At 44.7% G+C, this 18669-nt stretch overlaps 1 protein-coding gene across 1 annotated transcript in view; it reads left to right on the plus strand.

Annotated features, from left to right (window-relative positions):
• LOC149427367 (period circadian protein homolog 3-like) overlaps nt 1–18669 on the plus strand; it is a 35727-nt gene that overhangs the window by 13211 nt on the left and 3847 nt on the right. Inside the window, exons 5-6 of the mRNA XM_089668087.1 lie at nt 15344–15521; nt 17813–17963. Coding sequence (XP_089524213.1) covers nt 15344–15521; nt 17813–17963 — 329 coding nt within the window. The remainder of the gene's footprint in view (nt 1–15343; nt 15522–17812; nt 17964–18669) is intronic.

An 18669-nucleotide genomic window follows, 5' to 3' on the forward strand; every position in this document is an offset into this window, starting at 1 on the left:
AAGGTCTCTTCCTCTGTTCAGAGATGGTTTTGAAGGCCTATTTCTCTGTTCAGAGATGGTTTTGAAGGCCTATTTCTCTGTTCAGAGATGGCTTTGAAGGCCTCCTCCTCTGTTCAGAGATGGCTTTGAAGGCCTCCTCCTCTGTTCAGAGATGGCTTTGAAGGCCTCCTCCTCTGTTCAGAGATGGCTTTGAAGGCCTCCTCCTCTGTTCAGAGATGGCTTTGAAGGCCTCCTCCTCTGTTCAGAGATGGCTTTGAAGGCCTCCTCCTCTGTTCAGAGATGGCTTTGAAGGCCTCCTCCTCTGTTCAGAGATGGCTTTGAAGGCCTCCTCCTCTGTTCAGAGATGGCTTTGAAGGCCTCCTCCTCTGTTCAGAGATGGCTTTGAAGGCCTCTTCCTCTTTTCAGAGATGGTTTTTCCAATTTGACAGAGATGGCCTCTTGAACTGAAGGGTTGGGTGGGACAAACCACCAATGTCCTCTACATTATAGAACAAGCCTAGGCAAATGTGACCAACTACTTGCGTTGTGTTTATTAACAGGATCTGATCGGTTGCTGTAGGCAGCATTTCCACCAGTCCTTTTGTTCAGTTTTTTTACATGAGGTCCTTTTAGTAACATTTGAGCTGTACACCTGACTTCTGTGTTTGATCAGTGGATAGCTGAATGAAGCACATACGTTCTAGGTGGTTTCAGGGCTTGGACGTCTTAGTTACTATCACCATATAGCTATATGTGGGGTAAGTAAAAACTCTGGGATGGGTTCATTTTAATTCTTTTATAACTGTCAGTCCTTCTCTCTATACAGAAACTAACTTTAAGTGTTGTCTCTGTTCACTCTTGATATACATAACAATTCGTACTAACATTTAATCAACTTTTTAAACCTAAATTATTTTTTTCAGCCTTCTATATATATATATTTTTCTTTTTATTAACCGTTTTAACCATTGTTTGGGTATGTTACTAAAGACCATGTTTCTGATGTGTTTTACAGGTAACTTTTGTGTGCTTTGCTCCACTTTCACTTGCCCAGAGTGACCCCATGAGTTTTAAATCGAGTATATGTCTGTTGTTTGGTTTGTATTCACTCAAGGAGTAATATGCTCCGGATATTTGTGGAAAGGGGTACAACACCTTCTTATTGGTTTAAATTGTTAAGTTTAAGTTTGCATAAAAATGAAATCTACATGAATAAATATATACCAGAACCCCCTAAAATGTAATATCTAGGTGTACTTATACAGTGAAGGAAATAGGTATTTGATCCCCTGCTGATGTTGAATGTTCACCCCTCACAAAGAACTGATCGGTCTAAAAATCGAATGTTCGGTGTATTGTAACACTGAGAGACAGAATACAACAACAAATTCAGCAGAAATGCGTCTAACAAATGATGACTGATCTGCATGTTCATGAGGGAAATAAGGATTTGATCCCCTTCACAAAACATGACTTAGTACTTGGTAGCAAATCCCTTGTTGGCAATCATAGAGGTCAGACGTTTCCTGGAGTTGGCCCCCAGGTTTGCACACATCTCAGGAGGGATTTTGGCCCACTCCTCTTGGCAGATCCTCTCCAAGTCATTAAGGTTTGGTGGCTGACGTTTGGCAACTCAAACTTTCAGCTTCCTCCACAGATTTTCAATCGGATTAAGGTCTGGAGACTGGCTAGGCCACTCCAGGACCTTAATGTGCTTCTTCTTGAGCCGCTCCTTTGTTGCCTTAGCCATGTGTTTTGGGTCATTGTCATGCTGGAACACCCATCCACCACCCATTTTCAATGCCCTGGCTGAGGGAAGAAGGTTCTCACCCAGGATTTGACGGTACATTGCCTCGTCCATCGTCCCTTTGATGCAGTGCAGTTGTCCTGTCCCCTTAGCAGAAAAACACCCCCAAAGCAGAATGTTTCCACCACCATGTTTCACAGTTGGGATGGTGTTCTTGGGGTCATAGGCAGCATTCCTCCTCCTCCAAATACAGCGAGTTGAGTTGATGCCAAAGAGCTGGATTTTGGTCTCATCTGACCACAACACTTTCCACCAGTCCTCCTCTACATCATTCAGATGTTCAGTGGCAGACTTCAGACGGGCCTGGACATGTGCTTTCTTGAGCAGAGGGACCTTGCGGGCACTGCAGGATTTCAGTCCTTGTCGGCGTAGTGTGTTACCAATTGTTTTCTTGGTGACTGTGGTCCCAGCTGCCTGGAGATCATTGACAAGATCCTCACGTGTAGTTCTGGGATGATTCCTCACTGTTCTCATGATCATTGACACTCCACGAGGTGAGATCTTGCATGGTGCACCAGACCTAGGGAGACTGACACTTGTTTTGTGTTTCTTCCATTTGTGAATGATTGCACCGACTGTTGTCACCTTCTCACCAAGCTGCTTGGCCATAGTTTGGTAGCCCAGTCCAGCCTTGTGTAGGTCTACAATCTTGTCCCTGACATCCTTGGACAGCTCTTTGGTCTTTGCCATGGTGGAGAGTTTGGAATCTGATGCTTTGGTTGCTCCTGTGGACAGGTGTCTTTTATACAGGTAACACAATGAGATTAGCAGCACTCCCTTTAAGAGACTGCTTCTAATCTCAGCTTGTTACCTGTATGAAAGACACCTGGTAGCCAGAAATCCTGCTGAATGATAGGGGATCAAATCCTTATTTCCCTCATGAACATGCAGATCAGTCATCATTTGTTAGATATGCATTTCTGCTGAATTTTTTGTTGCTATTCTGTCTCTCAGTGTTACACCGAACATTCCATTGTTAGACCAATCATTTCTGTGTGAGGGGCGAACATTCAACATCAGCCGGGGAGCAAATACGCATTTCCTTCACTGTATGTGACTAGGTGGAATGGAAGTCACATGTTGCCTGTCAAAAGTGGAGCTCCAGTCTGCAGCGAGACCCCTGTTTGAGCTGGTGCTGTTCATGTTCACCTACCTGCTGCCCTCCAAGTGATCATTTCTGGGACATCTTTGAGGAGGCTGCTTACGGTACCTTTTGCCCACCAGTGAGGGGGAATCGACACTACGTTGGACCCTATACCTGCAGGAGGGGGTCCAATTTCCCGATCGGTGCGGTATTTTTTCTAAAAGGCGTTTTGACCCTGTGGGGTCGCTTCATGGAGGTGAGGGGCCATTTCATCTAGTGCTGGACTCCCGATATCTAGCTCTGCATATATATATATATACTTTTAAAGGACTACAGAACACCTCCACCATTCAGGTGGTTTTGGACTTTTTTTTTTTTTTTTTGAGTTAGATACACTTTATATATTGATTTATGCATACTTTTGGGGGAATTTTGATCCATTGATTGTGTCACGGATTCACGTGTACGCCATTTTTTTTATCCACGCAATCGGGGTCACGTATCATTTCTTTTTTTATAGGCGGTGCAGCCTTTGTTTTTTCTCCCTATATTGATTGTGTCATGGGTTCACGTGCACATCACTTTCCTATCCCCGCTATTGGGGCCACGTATTATTAGTATTTTTTCTTCCATATATTTATAGGCGGTGCAGCTTATATTCTTTTTTTCACCATATACAGTTTATATTGGTGTCGCTTAGTCACTTTATTTCTCTTTATCCCCATTTGGGATCACTATTATATGGTTCATATTTTTTCTTTAGTTTTACATCAGTTGGTTTGTGTTGATTTATATTCATTTGTGGTAAATGTGTGGTTTTTCAGGTATAATCACCTCATTATTCACTTATGGGCACTTTGAGTGTCTTTTTTTTGGTAGTTTTCCGGATTGTGCCAGGTTGGCACCTATAGATCAGTGGATATATTCTCACATCACTTATTTATTCGTGCTATTCAGCACAACAGTAGGGGGTTCCTGTTTATCACCAATTTTTTTTTTTTGTTTCACTGATTTATATAGTTTATTATTTCACGTCTTTCTTCTTTCTGATCATTATTATTATAATACAGGATTTATATCGCGCCAACAGTTTGCCAGCGCTTTACAATGTAAGGGAGACAGTACAATTACAATACATTTCAGTACAGAAGGAATAGGAGGGCCCGGCTCGTGGAGCTTACAATCTAAAGGAAGGGGGAGGGGATACAAAAGGTGATGGCTGCGGGGGATGATCTGGTGGAGGTGATTCAAGTACAGTTCTTAGGTGGGGGTGGGGTAGGGTTCCCTGAAGAAGTGAGTTTTCAAAGATCGCCTAAAGGCAGACAGGGTGTGGGCTGACCGGACATGCTGTGGTAGGGAGTTCCAGAGGATGGGAGAGGCTCTGGAGAAGTCCTGGAGGCGAGCGCGGGAGGAGGTGATGAGGGAGCTAGAGAGGAGGATATCATGGGAGGAGCGGAGTGGGCGATTTGGGCGGTATCTGAGGATGAGGTTGGCGATGTAGCTAGGTGCAGTGTTGTGGATGGCTTTGTAAGCTGTGGTTAGTGTTTTTTCATTTTATACATTGGGTTAGTGGAAGCCAGTGGAGGGATTGGCAGAGAGGGGCAGCAGTCGCTGATCGGTTGGTAAGGTGTATAAGTCTAGCAGCAGTCGCTGATCGGTCGGTAAGGCGTATGAGTCTAGCAGCAGTCGCTGGTCGGTAAGGCGTATGAGTCTAGCAGCAGTCACTGGTCGGTCTGTAAGGCGTATGAGTCCAGCAGCAGTCGCTGATCGGTCGGTAAGGTGGATGAGTCTAGCAGCAGTCGCTGATCGGTCGGTAAGGCGGATGAGTCTAGCAGCAGTCGCTGATCGGTCGGTAAGGCGGATGAGTCTAGCAGCAGTCACTGATCGGTTGGTAAGGCGTATGAGTCTAGCAGCAGTCGCTGATCAGTCGGTAAGGCGTATGAGTCTAGCAGCAGTCGCTGATCAGTTGGTAAGGTGTATGAGTCCAGCAGCAGTCGCTGATCGGTCGGTAAGGTGGATGAGTCTAGCAGCAGTCGCTGATCGGTCGGTAAGGCGTACAAGTCTAGCAGCAGTTGCTGATCGGTTGGTAAGGCATATGAGTCTAGCAGCAGTCGCTGATCGGTCGGTAAGGCAAGGCGTATGAGTCTAGCAGCAGTCCCCTGATTGGTGGGTAAGGTGTATGAGTCTAGCAGCAGTCGCTGATCGGTGGGAAAGGCGTATGAGTCTAGCAGCAGTCGCTGATCGGTGGGAAAGGCGTATGAGTCTAGCAGCAGTCGCTGATCGGTGGGAAAGGCGTATGAGTCTAGCAGCAGTCGCTGATCGGTCGGTAAGGCGTATGAGTCTAGCAGCAGAATTCATAATAGACTGAAGGGGGATAGCCTGTGATTATATCAGTTTGGCACATATTATTTGTCACAATCCCTTTTTTTTGTGCAATTTAGCACAGAAGTGGGGAGTTTATTCCTAATACCATTTTGTGAGTTCATTGGTATTTATTATTTCATGTGTTTTTATTAATTGTGTGATTTATAGTCACATATAAGTACACCTAGATATTACATTTTGGGGGGGTTCCGGTATATATTTATTGACGTAGATTTCATTTTTACGCATTTTTATTCATATGTTCTTTCTGTGATGTTTTATGTATAAGCGCAGCACCACATTATTATATCTTTTTATTGTCCATTGTGGTATGTAGTAGGGTGTTGGCAGCTTTATTTAGAGTTTTACATTCTGAGCGCAGGAGGACTATACAGTTGTACTTTTACGTTTGGTTAACTTTAAAGAGGGTCACTCTATCTAAACATGTTTGTTGAGTTTTTGTGCTCTGATCCTCTTTAAATGTATGTCAGAAGTCCTGTGTGTCCATGAATGTAACTTTTTATGGCTGAGAGTAATGTTTAATGACTGCAATAGAGGATTTTTTATGTTCTTCTAGAAAAAAAAATGTATTTGGTGAGCGTTTATGCCGATTCATCAGCTGAGTTGTCCAAATGGGGTTTCCCAGAGGTACCAGGGGTTTTATGGACTTGAATCCTAAAAGGAAAAAAAACGACCTAAGGACTTAAAGCGGAGCTCCACCCAAAAGGGGAAGTTCCACTTTAAGGACTGTTCCCCCACTCCCCATTAAGGATTGACACCTTTGGGGAGCGGGTACCCGAATTTGACAGGTACCGGCTCCCAATTGCGGTCGGACCGCCTAGGCGATCGGAAACGGAAGGTGTCCTCCCTCCTTCCCTCCCCCCCTCCCCGTAGTCTTCTGGGACAGGTCCCAGAAGACTACAGAACCATTCATGAAGTGAAGCGCTACTCGTGCATGCGCGGTGGGTGAAGCCGCAAGCTATCACAGCCGGGTGCCCACACTGGAGATGCCGGCCTCCAGGAATCCAGGACGGCCGGTGAAACGAGCTGCGGGGGACACACCGCGGGACCGAGGGACAGGTAAGTGGCTGTTTTTTTAAAAGTCAGCAGCTACAGTTTTTGTAGCTGCTGACTTTTATTTTTTGACAGCATGAGTGGAACTCCACTTTAACTGGGTAGCACGGTTTTCTTCCAACTTTTGCTCCCAGGGTCAAGGCCCCTGCATCTCCCCGCACCCAGTGGTCCAATTCTGTCCATTTCCAAAACCGCTGTCTTTAGTGAGTTCTTCAGATCCAACCAAAAGCCAGTAGTGATCATGCGAAAAAGGACAATAACAAAGACTGAGAGCCACCCTGTAATCCCATTTTCAAATGAGGTTAGATACTAGACATGTGAGTTTCATTTCAATTCGTTTTTCAGACGAAAATTTAAATTTTCGGGATTCAGATGTATATGAATCTCCAATGGACAAGTAACTAATGTCAACAAAACCGAAAAAAAAGTTATCATGAAATTAACAAATGTATTTGTTTCATTTGGAGGGTGTCACATGGTGTGATAGTAGTTCGGGCCCATGGGAAAATTAATTCAACTTTAAAAAAATTTTTTGATAATTCCAATTCAGATAGTGAAAGGATCAGAGTTTCGTTCCATTTGTTCAGTTACACAGTCAATATTGTCCACTCAGCTCATGCCATTTCTCTTGGTGGGTTGGACCAGCATCTGAAAATAGCGAATCTGAATATATAGCAGTCTTCTGGAAAAATGGCAACGTTTTTCGAAGACACCCAGATTATTATTATTATACTGGATTTATATAGCGCCAACAGTTTGCTCAGCGCTTTACATTATGGTGGGAGACAATACCGTAACAATACAGTTCAATACAAGAGGGATTTGAGGGCCCTGCCCCTGGGAGCTTACAATCTAGAAGGGAGGGGCTAGTGGTACAAAAGGTAATAACTGTGGGGGATGGAGTGGTTGGAAGAGTTGAGGATTCCAGTATTAGCTGGGGTCGGGGTAGGCTTCCCTGAAGAGAGAGGTTTTCAGAGTGCGCCTAAAAGTGAGCAGAGTAGGCGATAGTCTGATAGATTGGAGTAGGGAGTTCCGGAGGATGGGGGAAGCCCTGGAGAAATCCCGGAGATGAGCATGGGAGGAAGAGACAAGGGAGCTAGAGAGTAGGAGGTTGTGCGAGGAGCGGAGAGGACGGTTTGGGTGGTACTTAGAGACCCAGATCAACGAGTATATGAAACGAGTACCAAAGATACAGAATTCATTCTGAAAATGAATCGGTTCAACGTAACAAATATGATGAAAGGAAATTCTTCAATGACCGAATGCATCCTAAACAAAACGAACATTTCTGGCGTGCACATGTCTATTGGAGAACTTATCTGTGCCTCTCTCAAGACCTTTGCAAGCCATTGGTATACGACAGTCAAAAGAGCCGGCAACTCGACAGGTTAAAATCCAACCCTAGACATCAATTGGATTTTTACTCCAACATCGTTTTCAATAAAGAACATTGAATTTGAACTTTTTGAGTTGCCGGCTCTTTTGACTGTCGTAATGCAAAAAGAGACGGGCAGCGAAATGAATGCAGAGGGTTAAATCTGCAGTTACAGTTGGGACCGGGGTGCCACCCAGTAGACCATCATCCGAAATTTGACACAGTTGAGTTTTTAGGGAAAAGGTTTGGGACAAGATCGCATGGAGTATGTTTTCTCCTCCCCTCTCTATAGCTTATGTAGCCATAGTGGCTATGCTTAACCGCCTCCCACCCGCCGTATAAGGTAATGACGGGCGCAAGGCGGTTCTGTCGTTCTGGGAGGATGTCATATGACGTCCTCCCACTCTAACCGGCTCCGGGTGCGCACAGCACACGGCGATCGGTGGTGCGCTGTGGTCCTCGGACACAGCGGATCAACGGAAAGAGCCAAAGATGTTGGCTTGGTCATGTGATCAGCTGTGTCCAATCACAGCTGATCGCATGTAAATAGGGAAATGCCGGTTATCGGCATGACCTGTCACGCTGACAGAGGAGAGAAGAGCCGGTAATCGTCATTACTCAGAGGGGACATGTACACTGATCATCAGGGCACTGTTGATCAGTGTGCCCTGATGATCAGTGTAGCCCCAGCAGTGCCACCTGCAAGTGCCCATCAATGCCACCTGCCAGTGCCCACCAGTGCCACATCAATGCCACATATCAGTGTCTACCAGTGCCCATCAATGCCAGCTGTCAATGCTCATCAATGCCACCTGACAGTGCCCACCAGTGCCACATCAATGCCACATATCAGTGTCTACCAGTGCACATCAATGCCACATATCAGTGCCCATCAATGCCACATATCAGTGCCTACCAGTGCCTCATCAATGCCACATATCAGTGCCTACCAGTGCACATCAATGCCACATATCAGTGCCTACCAGTGCACATCAATGCCACATATCAGTGCCCATGTGAGATGCCTTTCAGTGTCACCTATCAGTGCCACCTATTAATGCCAGTCAGTGCCACCTATCAGTGCTGCCAATCATTGCCGCCTATCACTGCCAGTCGGTACCACCTATCAGTGCTCATCAGTGCTGCCTATGAGTGCTGACTAACAGTGCCAGTCAGTGCTGCCTATCAGTGCCATATATGAGTGCTGCCTTTCAGAGCCCATCAGTGATGCCTGTCAGTGCCCATCAGTGCCACTTACTAGTGCCTCCTCATCAGTGCCCATCAGTGCAGCCTGTCAGTGGCCATCACTGCAGCCTCATTAGCGCACATCAGTGAAGGAGAAAAATCACTTATTTACAACATTTTATAACAAAAACTAAGAAAAAACAGGTTTTTTTCAAAATTTTCGGTTGTTTTTGGTTTGTTTAGCAAAAAAATAAAAAACCCCGAGGTGATTAAATACCACCAATAGAAAGCTCTATCTGTCTCAAAAAAATGATAAAAACTTCATATGGGTACAGTGTTGCATGACTGCACAATTGTCATTCAAAGTGTGACAGCGCTGAAAGCTGAAAACTGGCCTGGGCAGGAAGGGGGTAGAAGTGCCCTGTAGGCAGGAAGGGGGTAGAAGTGCCCTGTAGGCAGGAAGGGGGTAGAAGTGCCCTGTAGGCAGGAAGGGGGTAGAAGTGTCCTGTAGGCAGGAAGGGGGTAGAAGTGCCCTGTAGGCAGGAAGGGGGTAGAAGTGTCCTGTAGGCAGGAAGGGGGTAGAAGTGTCCTGTAGGCAGGAAGGGGGTAGAAGTGCCCTGTAGGCAGGAAGGGAGTAGAAGTGCCGTGTAGGCAGGAAGGGGGTAGAAGTGCCGTGTAGGCAGGAAGGGGGTAGAAGTGCCGTGTAGGCAGGAAGGGGGTATAAGTGCCCGGTAGGCAGGAAGGGGGTAGAAGTGCCGTGTAGGCAGGAAGGGGGTAGAAGTGCCCTGTAGGCAGGAAGGGGGTAGAAGTGCCCTGTAGGCAGGAAGGGGGTAGAAGTGCCGTGTAGGCAGGAAGGGGGTAGAAGTGCCGTGTAGGCAGGAAGGGGGTATAAGTGCCCGGTAGGCAGGAAGGAGGTAGAAGTGCCCTGTAGGCGATTGGTTAAAATACCGTAAATTGTAAGACGTTGTTAACTTGTATATCTGAATGAAATAAAATATCTGCCTCCATAAATATATAAAGAGACTCTAAGGATGCGCAGGATGTTTTATATAATGGGAATATAATTTCTAAATGATTCCTAGATTGTAAGCTCCAAGGAGCAGGGCCCTCAATCCCCTCATGTTTTGCATTGTATTGGTATTGTTCTGTCACATGTTCTGTCCCCCATTGTAATGTACAGCGCTGAGCGAACTATCGGCACTTTATAAATACTGTATAATAATAATAAATGACGAATGGTAATAGAAAAAGATGTGCCCCTTTAGGCCTCCAGTGTGTGCTCTTGCATGTAATTCTTGCCATGAGTCCTCATGCACACGGGACGTTTTTACAGCGGCTGTTTTTGGCTTTTGACATTGTATTTTCTACAGCCAGTAAACCCCCCAGCATGTTATCCTAGGTGTCCATTATTATTATTATTATTATACAGGATTTATATGGCGCCAACAGTTTGCCCAGCACTTTACAGTATAACAGGAGACAATACAGATCAATACAAGAGGGATAGGAGCTCCCTGATCCTGGGAGCTTACAATCTAGGAGATTGTACATGCGCACACAGACTGGAATCAACATTTTTTGACGGGGGCATTTTTTGGCTGGGAGAAAAACCTAGGACTAGCGGGTTTCTAGAGGATTTTTTTTAGGTGTAAAAATGCTCTACCGCTGTAAAATGCCACAAACTGGCGTTTTTGGATGTTTTTTGACCAAAAAAATGGTTTGGTTTTTTTGGGTCAAAAAAAGCTAATAAACGCTAATGCAAAAACACTACAAAATCTGAAAAAAAAATCACGTTTTTTACGTGACTTTACTCAGCTAACGCTACCAGCCTTATTAAAGCGCCCCGCGTGCGTGGAGCCTATTAATGGATAATTGATCACTACCATAGATATTCCAGTGTGTTTCCAACCGTTCCTATAGTCAGCGCCCGCGGAGAGAGCCAACCCAGGCCCCCTCCTATGTCCACGATCACTTTTTGTGGTGTACAAGCAGCCAGGTTTGCCGCTTGTCATTCCACTCATAAATTTCATCTGTTTTCACAATGCTTTTACCTTCACCATGCAAGGAAATATACGGATACATTTATTTACTTACTGTATACTTTTCTTTGTGTGTATTTACTCCTTTTCAGTTTGAAACCTGATTGCAGCGAGTCCATTTTAGATTTATTTCAAGCGTTTTTGTGCATTACATGCAGAACATTGATTTGCATAATGTTTGCCTCTCCTCTTTCCGCACAGTCTCTCCAGCATTGTCTGGAACAGGGGCGGACTGACAATTCATGAGGCCCCTGGGCAATAGGGGATCATGGGGCCCCTGTGTCCTTGCCCACACTCAAAGCACACCCAAAAAAGCCTATAAAAAGGTACCAGGGGCATTTCATGGGGCCCCCTACTGACCCCGGGCCCTCGGGGCAGTGCTCGAATGGTCAGTCCGCCCCTGGTCTGGAAATAAAGCCGACACTTCTCACGAGTCAGTGCATCCTCTTTATCAAGGTTTAGTGTGAATTTTGGAGAGGGGTTTTCCATGCATAACGGAGAAGCTGTATTCAACTTCTTGATGGCTTTTAGTTGTAGAAAATCAAACAAATTCATATAGAGAAAAACAAAACAGAGGGCGCACCGGCCTTGTGCATGACCTTTAAAAATATGTTTATTAACCCCTTCATGCCGGTGCCTCCTGGGCCCTTTAAGAGTTTCGGGGGGCTGGGTTTAGGGTCATGTGACTGCCGTGACATGCCATCACAGCGGTCACATGATCGGGAAAGGTCCCGATCGAAAGAGGAGATTGGGACCTTTCCGTGAGTACCGGACATGTGTGCTGGGAGCGTGCAGGGCGCGCGCTCTCGGCACATATGTCCTTTTTTAATAGAACGCAAATGTGCGGCCGCTTGGCGTCGATATCCACCAGGCTGTTTCCACTGAGGGAGATGTAGACTCACATCACCATAAGACAGTTGGACTCTTTTACACCAGCTTCCCCCTGGCTCTTTCCAGTGAGATCCCTCCTGAACCTTCCTCCAAAACTTGATCCCTGGACACGGATCTGCGAATAGACCCCCAGGTAAGCCTAGCTGGGACCTCTGTGTCTTCCTCAAAGATTTTGCACCAGGGGATCTACTCCTGCAGGACTGAACCCAGGAACACTGCACTTTGCACCATGGGGTCAGCTCCTGCAGGACTGAACCCAGGAACACTGCACTTTGCACTAGGGGGTCTACTTCTGCAGGACTGAACCCAGGAACACTGCACTTTGCACCAGGGGGTCTACTCCTGCAGGACTGAACCCAGGAACACTGCACTTTGCACCAGGGGGTCTACTCCTGCAGGACTGAACCCAGCTCCAAAACGTGATCCCTGGACACGGATCTGCGAATAGGCCCCCAGGAAAGCCTAGCTGGGACCTCCGAGTCTTCCTCAATGCTTTCTCAAGGATTTTGCACAAGGGGGTTTACTCCTGCAGGACTGAACCCAGGAACACTGCACTTTGCACCAGGGGGGTCTACTCCTGCAGGACTGAACCCAGGAACACTGCACTTTGCACCAGGGGGGTCTACTCCTGCAGGACTGAACCCAGGAACACTGCACTTTGCCACCCAGGCCTCAGAGTATTCATGGGCTCTCTCTCCACCTTCTAGGCACACCTCCCCAGGGATTGGCTGGAGTTCCATAAATATTTAGGCTGCCTGTTCTGTTCTCCCTCCCAATATACTTCTGGAATTCTCTATAATACGGGAAAGTAACAGAACAGCAGCCTGAGCAGCCCTAAGCAATCAACCCCTCTCCACTGATTACAATCGAGCTAAACTAAATGTACCTAGCAGCCTACTCTTTACTAGGAGGTGCTATAGGAGTACGGGAGATCCTTGGATGCCCCCCCCCCCTTTCCCCAAACACATTGGCTGTTTATATTGTGGTAAACGAACACGAATATTAAAAAAAAGTTGACTCCTAGTTCATTGGTATGGAACTCTTACTGGACTTTCACAAAAGTCTGTATTCCTGAAAAAAGATTTTTTTTTTTTCTTATTTGCTGTCTGTGTCCCAATTAGATTTTCCCTCATTTTACTGTCCAAAAAAAAACACAACAAAATTAGAGATGAAATCTCCCCAAAATGAGGAGTAAATTTTGTCTTTAATCATTGTCACCAGAAGAGCACTTTTGGGAGATTTCCTCTCTACTGCTGTTCTTGTGACAACTGTAAAATGAAACGTCCCCTTGCTTTCTGCTCCATTGACCACACTTGCCAGGACAAGCGGTGAGAGCGAATCTATGGAATCAGGAGGCAGACTGCAATATAAAAAAAGTTTGAGCCAAGAGCATGCCTCTCCAGACTTGAGGTGCTTCGTGTTAGCTGCTAATTGTACCCCATATGTGCACTGCAAACCCATGCAGCTAGCTAAGGCCGTCTCCTGGGCTGCACTGGTCTTGATGTCACTTGGCTAATTTCCCTTCTATGTGAAAGGCCATCTGATAGAACTAACGGGGGCGCGGAGGAAAGACGGAGGCCAGACAATTATTTGACTTTGCTCTGCACATGAGCAAAGCAAACTGGACTGGTTCTGAGGAACAGTCATACAACTGCACTCCAGGGTTTTGGAAGAGACTGTGCTGGAACGATCGATGAGGTTACAGAAAGCAGACTGGACATGTTCTCATGGTATGATCGTGATGGACCCATTAAAAATAACAAATGATGTACAAGAGGCATGATATTGTAGTAAGGGCATTGTGAAAACTTTGTATTTGTAACATTTTTCAATTTTATAATTTTTTTTTTTAAGCTGCCTTCATATTGCCCTGGTTGGTCCTCCAACTCCAGTCCCATAGCGGGATAGTTGTCCTGCTAATGTTACGACACATGTATTAGCTGGTCCATAGATCTGTTCTATCTATCTATCTATCTATCTATCTATTATCTATCTATCTATCTATTATCTATCCATCCCATATCTATCTATCTATCTATCTATCTATCATCTATCAATCTATCTATCCCATATCTATCTATCTATCTATCTATCCCATATCTATCTATTATCTATCTATCCATCCCATATCTATCTATCTATCTATCTATCCCATATCTATCTATCTATCTATCTATCCATCCCATATCTATCTATCTCTCGATCTATCTATCTATCCCATATCGATCGATCGATATATCTATCTATCCCATCTCTCTCTCTCTCTCTCTCTCTCGCTCTATCCATCCCATATCTATCTATCCATCCCATATCTATCTCTCTCTGTCGGTCTGGCTATCTATCTATCTATCTATCTATCTATTTATCTATCTATCTATCTATCTATCCCATATCTATCTGTCTATCTATCCCATATCTATCTATCCCATATCTATCGATCGATCAATATATCTATCTATCCCATCTCTCTCTCTCTCTCTCTCTCCATCCCATATCTATCTGTCTGTCTGGCTATCTATCTATCTATCTATCTATCTATCTATCTATCTATCTATCTATCTGTCTATCTATCTATCCCATCTCTCTCTCTCTCTCTCTCTCTCCATCCCATATCTATCTCTGTCTGTCTGGCTATCTATCTATCTATCTATCCCATATCTATCTATCTATCTATCTATCTATCTATCCCATATCTATCTATCTATCCATCCCATATCTATCTATCTCTCGATCTATCTATCTATCCCATATCGATCGATCGATATATCTATCTATCCCATCTCTCTCTCTCTCTCTCTCGCTCTATCCATCCCATATCTATCTATCCATCCCATATCTATCTCTCTCTGTCGGTCTGGCTATCTATCTATCTATCTATCTATCTATCTATCTATCTATCTATCTATCTATCTATCTATCCCATATCTATCTGTCTATCTATCCCATATCTATCTATCCCATATCTATCGATCGATCAATATATCTATCTATCCCATCTCTCTCTCTCTCTCTCTCTCTCTCCATCCCATATCTATCTATCTATCTATCTATCTATCTATCTATCTATCTATCTATCTGTCTATCTATCTATCCCATATCTCTCTCTCTCTCTCTCCCATATCTATCTATCCACCCCCCCTCTCTCTCTCTCTATCCATCCCATCTCTCTCTCTCTCTCCATCCCATATCTATCTATCTATCCATCCCATCTCTCTCTCTCTCTCTCTCTCTCTCTCTCTCTCTCACATCTATCCTCTCTCTCTCTCTCTCTCTCTCTCTCTCTCACATCTATCCTCTCTCTCTCTCTCTCTCTCTCTCTCTCTCTCACATCTACCCCCCCCCCCCCCCTCTCTCTCTCTCTCTCTCCCCCATATATATCTATCTATCTCTGAGGAGGTGCTGAAATTTCACTAGCAGATGGAGTTAGATGAGCTTTCTTTAGTTGCCGTTGTTAGTTTTTGTGCACAGTAGTTCTTTATAAATGTTATATTGCTTCTTTTGAGTGCTTATTTCTTTCTCTTTTTTTTCCCCCTAACACCCTAAAGGGAGCAGTAACAGCAGCAACTATTTTGCTAGCAAGTCCTCCGACACTTCCAAGAAGGGTCACAAACGCCAGGAAGCTACAGAATCTGCTTCCTTCCCCAAAGCTGCTGGAGACTCTATATGGACTATTATAGAGCGTACACCTACCCCTATCATGATGACATATCAGGTACCTGAGAGGTGAGTCCACAAAGGTTTGTCTGATTTTTAAGTGCTGTCCTAATGTAGAACTGTGTCCAGGCTATTGGACACTTAAATGTTTACATTATTATTATTATACAGGATTTATATAGCGCCAACAGTTTGCGCAGCGCTGTACAATATACAGGGAGACAATACAGCAACAATACATTTCAGTACAGAAGGAATCGTGGAGCTTACAATCTAAAGGAAGGGGGAGGGGATACAAAAGGTGATAGCTGCGGGGGATGATCTGGCGGAAGTGATTCAAGTACAGTTTTTAGGTGGAGGTGGGATAGGCTTCCCTGAAGAAGTGAGTTTTGAAAGACTCAGTTTTAACTAGCTGTAAATAAGTTTTAAAACAACCCTTTACTGACCTCTTTAGCTTCAAGCACTGAGGAGTAATTTGTTCTCAATATTAGAGCAAAACCACCTCTAGCTCTCCAGCTCTAAACAGAATTCTATGTAGTTATTTGCTAAAGTCTACTTGTAAAGCAATCTTGTCAGGAAATAAAATTAGCCACAAAACTGTCCTTGCAAGAGAAGAGAGTAAAAACTCCCCTCTCAATGCTGCTGATGTGCTCTGAAGTCTGCTGAGAGTAAGACGCATATGGTGGTACCCCATGGTGCTCAAATTCCTCATCAGACATTGAAAACGATTCTGCGACTTTGCTCAGCGATGTGCGAATTTGGCGCTCTATTTCACATTTCAGTGTTTTTGGTTTGATTATATTATTGAATTAAATTTATTATATTATTATTTTTTTAGGATTATTTATTAAATTATATTTTATGATTTCGTGTTTCAAATTTTATCATCCCCGGGATGTTTACTAGACTCTTGTTCGGACAGATTTCAGTGAGTTATTCCTAAGAATTACAGGCCTACAATAAAAAAAATACATATTTCCATGCAAAAAAATGTACCGCTTTGAGCACGGAAATACTGACATAATCAGACCCCGCCCCGCCTCCCGGCTTCTGAAACCCTTAGAGGGCCGGGAGGTGCCGGCACCAAGGGGTTAACAGGGAACAGGCGGAAGGGCCCGGCGTGCGTTCCTGAGAGCTTTTTGGTAAACTAGCGGTAATCTAGAATGAATTTCATTTGATGATCTTTTATAACAGTGTGACTGCTGATTTTTATGTTAAAACAAATTGTAGTGAGCGCTCTTAGATACATGCAGCAGCTTGCACTCTAGGTAACCACAATACCTTTAAAATATGTATATATAAATGTAAATAATAACAGTGCAGCGCTCAAAATGAATTTAAAGGTAATATGAAGTCAATGCGATATCCGCGGTGCTGTCTGGATTTGATGAAAACTTCCAGAATTTTACTGCTTCAAATAATAGCAATGCGCACTAACCAGAAACGCATGGATTACGCGCATGTAGGAATATTCATTCCAGATGTCAGATCCATCGAAGACCAGGTGGTGGGCATCCTTCTCACGGTGGGTCATCAAGGACTCCACATCAGGTCCAGAGGTCCCCCTTAAGGTCAGTCAGGTAATCCACACTGATGGTAATGATCCCTCCTCTGGATGGTATAGGCACCTTTTCTGTGGGGGTAATAGCTCCACATAGGAGCCCCAGAAAACAGGTGCCAGAGATAGTGTAGTATGTTCTTGAATACATTTTATTGGTCAGTAACAGAACAGGTTAGTATGCATATCACAAAATTGATTGAAAGTGAAAAACAGCAGTACTGACCCCAATAAAGATGGCCGCCGGGCCTCCTCGTGGCTCCGGCGGTGAAATGACGTCACGCTCTGCACAGCTCCTCAGGAGGAGGGATCATTACCATCAGTGTGGATTACCTGACTGACCTTAAGGGGGACCTCTGGACCTGATGTGGAGTCCTTGATGACCCACCGTGAGAAGGATGCCCACCACCTGGTCTTCGATGGATCTGACATCTGGAATGATTATTCCTACATGCGCATAATCCATGCGTTTCTGGTGAGTGCGCATTGCTATTATTTGAAGCAGTAAAATTCTGGAAGTTTTCATCAAATCCAGACAGCACCGCGGATATCGCATTGACTTCATATTACCTTTGAATTCATTTTGAGCGCTGCACTGTTATTATTTTTATGATGGTTTGTGTGTTTTTGTTTTTTTATTTTTGCTTTCACACATTATATATATTTTCCTGATTCGATTGTATGAATTACGGGTGCCTTGCTGCTCTGCCGTAATGGTCTCCTCGGTTGGCTCTTTTTCGGCAGCAGGCACCTAGACCCTTCTCCTTATATTATTCCTGGAATCTTGTTGTTCCTTTTGCAGGGATAAGGACACCTTGTTGAAAGAAGATCTGGAAAAGCTAACGGCTATGCGCAGCAAGCAGCCCTGGTTCACAGAGGAACAAAAGGAGGAGCTGGCGGAAGTGCATTCTTGGATCCGAAACCGCACGATCCCGCAAGAGATCGACACCCAGGTACGGAAACGCAGCATCTGCCTGGTCAGGGTTCACCAACTTTTAAAGCGGTATTCAACCCAAAAGCAAACTTTTATTCTACTGCGGCTTACCAATTCTTACATGTGGTGGCTAGTGGTGGTTAGTTTCCTTTTTTTTCCTTTCGTCTCTTCAATAAATTTTTTTATTAAAAGTTTTTGCAGTTTTACAAGAATGGACTACAAAAACATCGCGAGATTGCAGAAAGATGGGTTGTAACCGCCCCTATACTGGCATCAAAAATATTATTATTATTATACAGGACTTATATAGCGCCGACAGTTTGCTCAGCGCTTTACATGGAGGGAGACAATACAGTAACAATACAGTTCAATACAAGAGGGATTAGAGGGCCCTGATCCTCGGAGCTTACAATCTAGGAGGGAGGGTATAGTGGTACAAGAGGAAATTATCTGTGGGGGATGGACTGGTAGGAAGAGTAGAGGATTTACAGTATTAGCTGGGGTCGGGGTAGGCTTCCCTGAAGAGAGAGGTTATCAGTGATCGCCTAAAAGTGAGCAGAGTAGGCGATAGCCTGATAGATTGGGGTAGGGAGTTCCAGAGGATGGGGGAGGCTCTGGAGAAGTCCTGGAGACGAGCATGGGAGGAGGAGACAAGGGAGCTAGAGAGTAGGAGGTCTTGCGAGGAGCGGAGAGTACGGTTTGGGTGATATTTAGAGACAAGATTG

This window comes from Staurois parvus, unplaced genomic scaffold (genome assembly GCF_062004578.1).
Source record: "Staurois parvus isolate SC_StPar_1 unplaced genomic scaffold, SC_StPar_1.0 ptg003814l, whole genome shotgun sequence".
In the NCBI taxonomy this organism is placed as follows: domain Eukaryota; kingdom Metazoa; phylum Chordata; class Amphibia; order Anura; family Ranidae; genus Staurois; species Staurois parvus.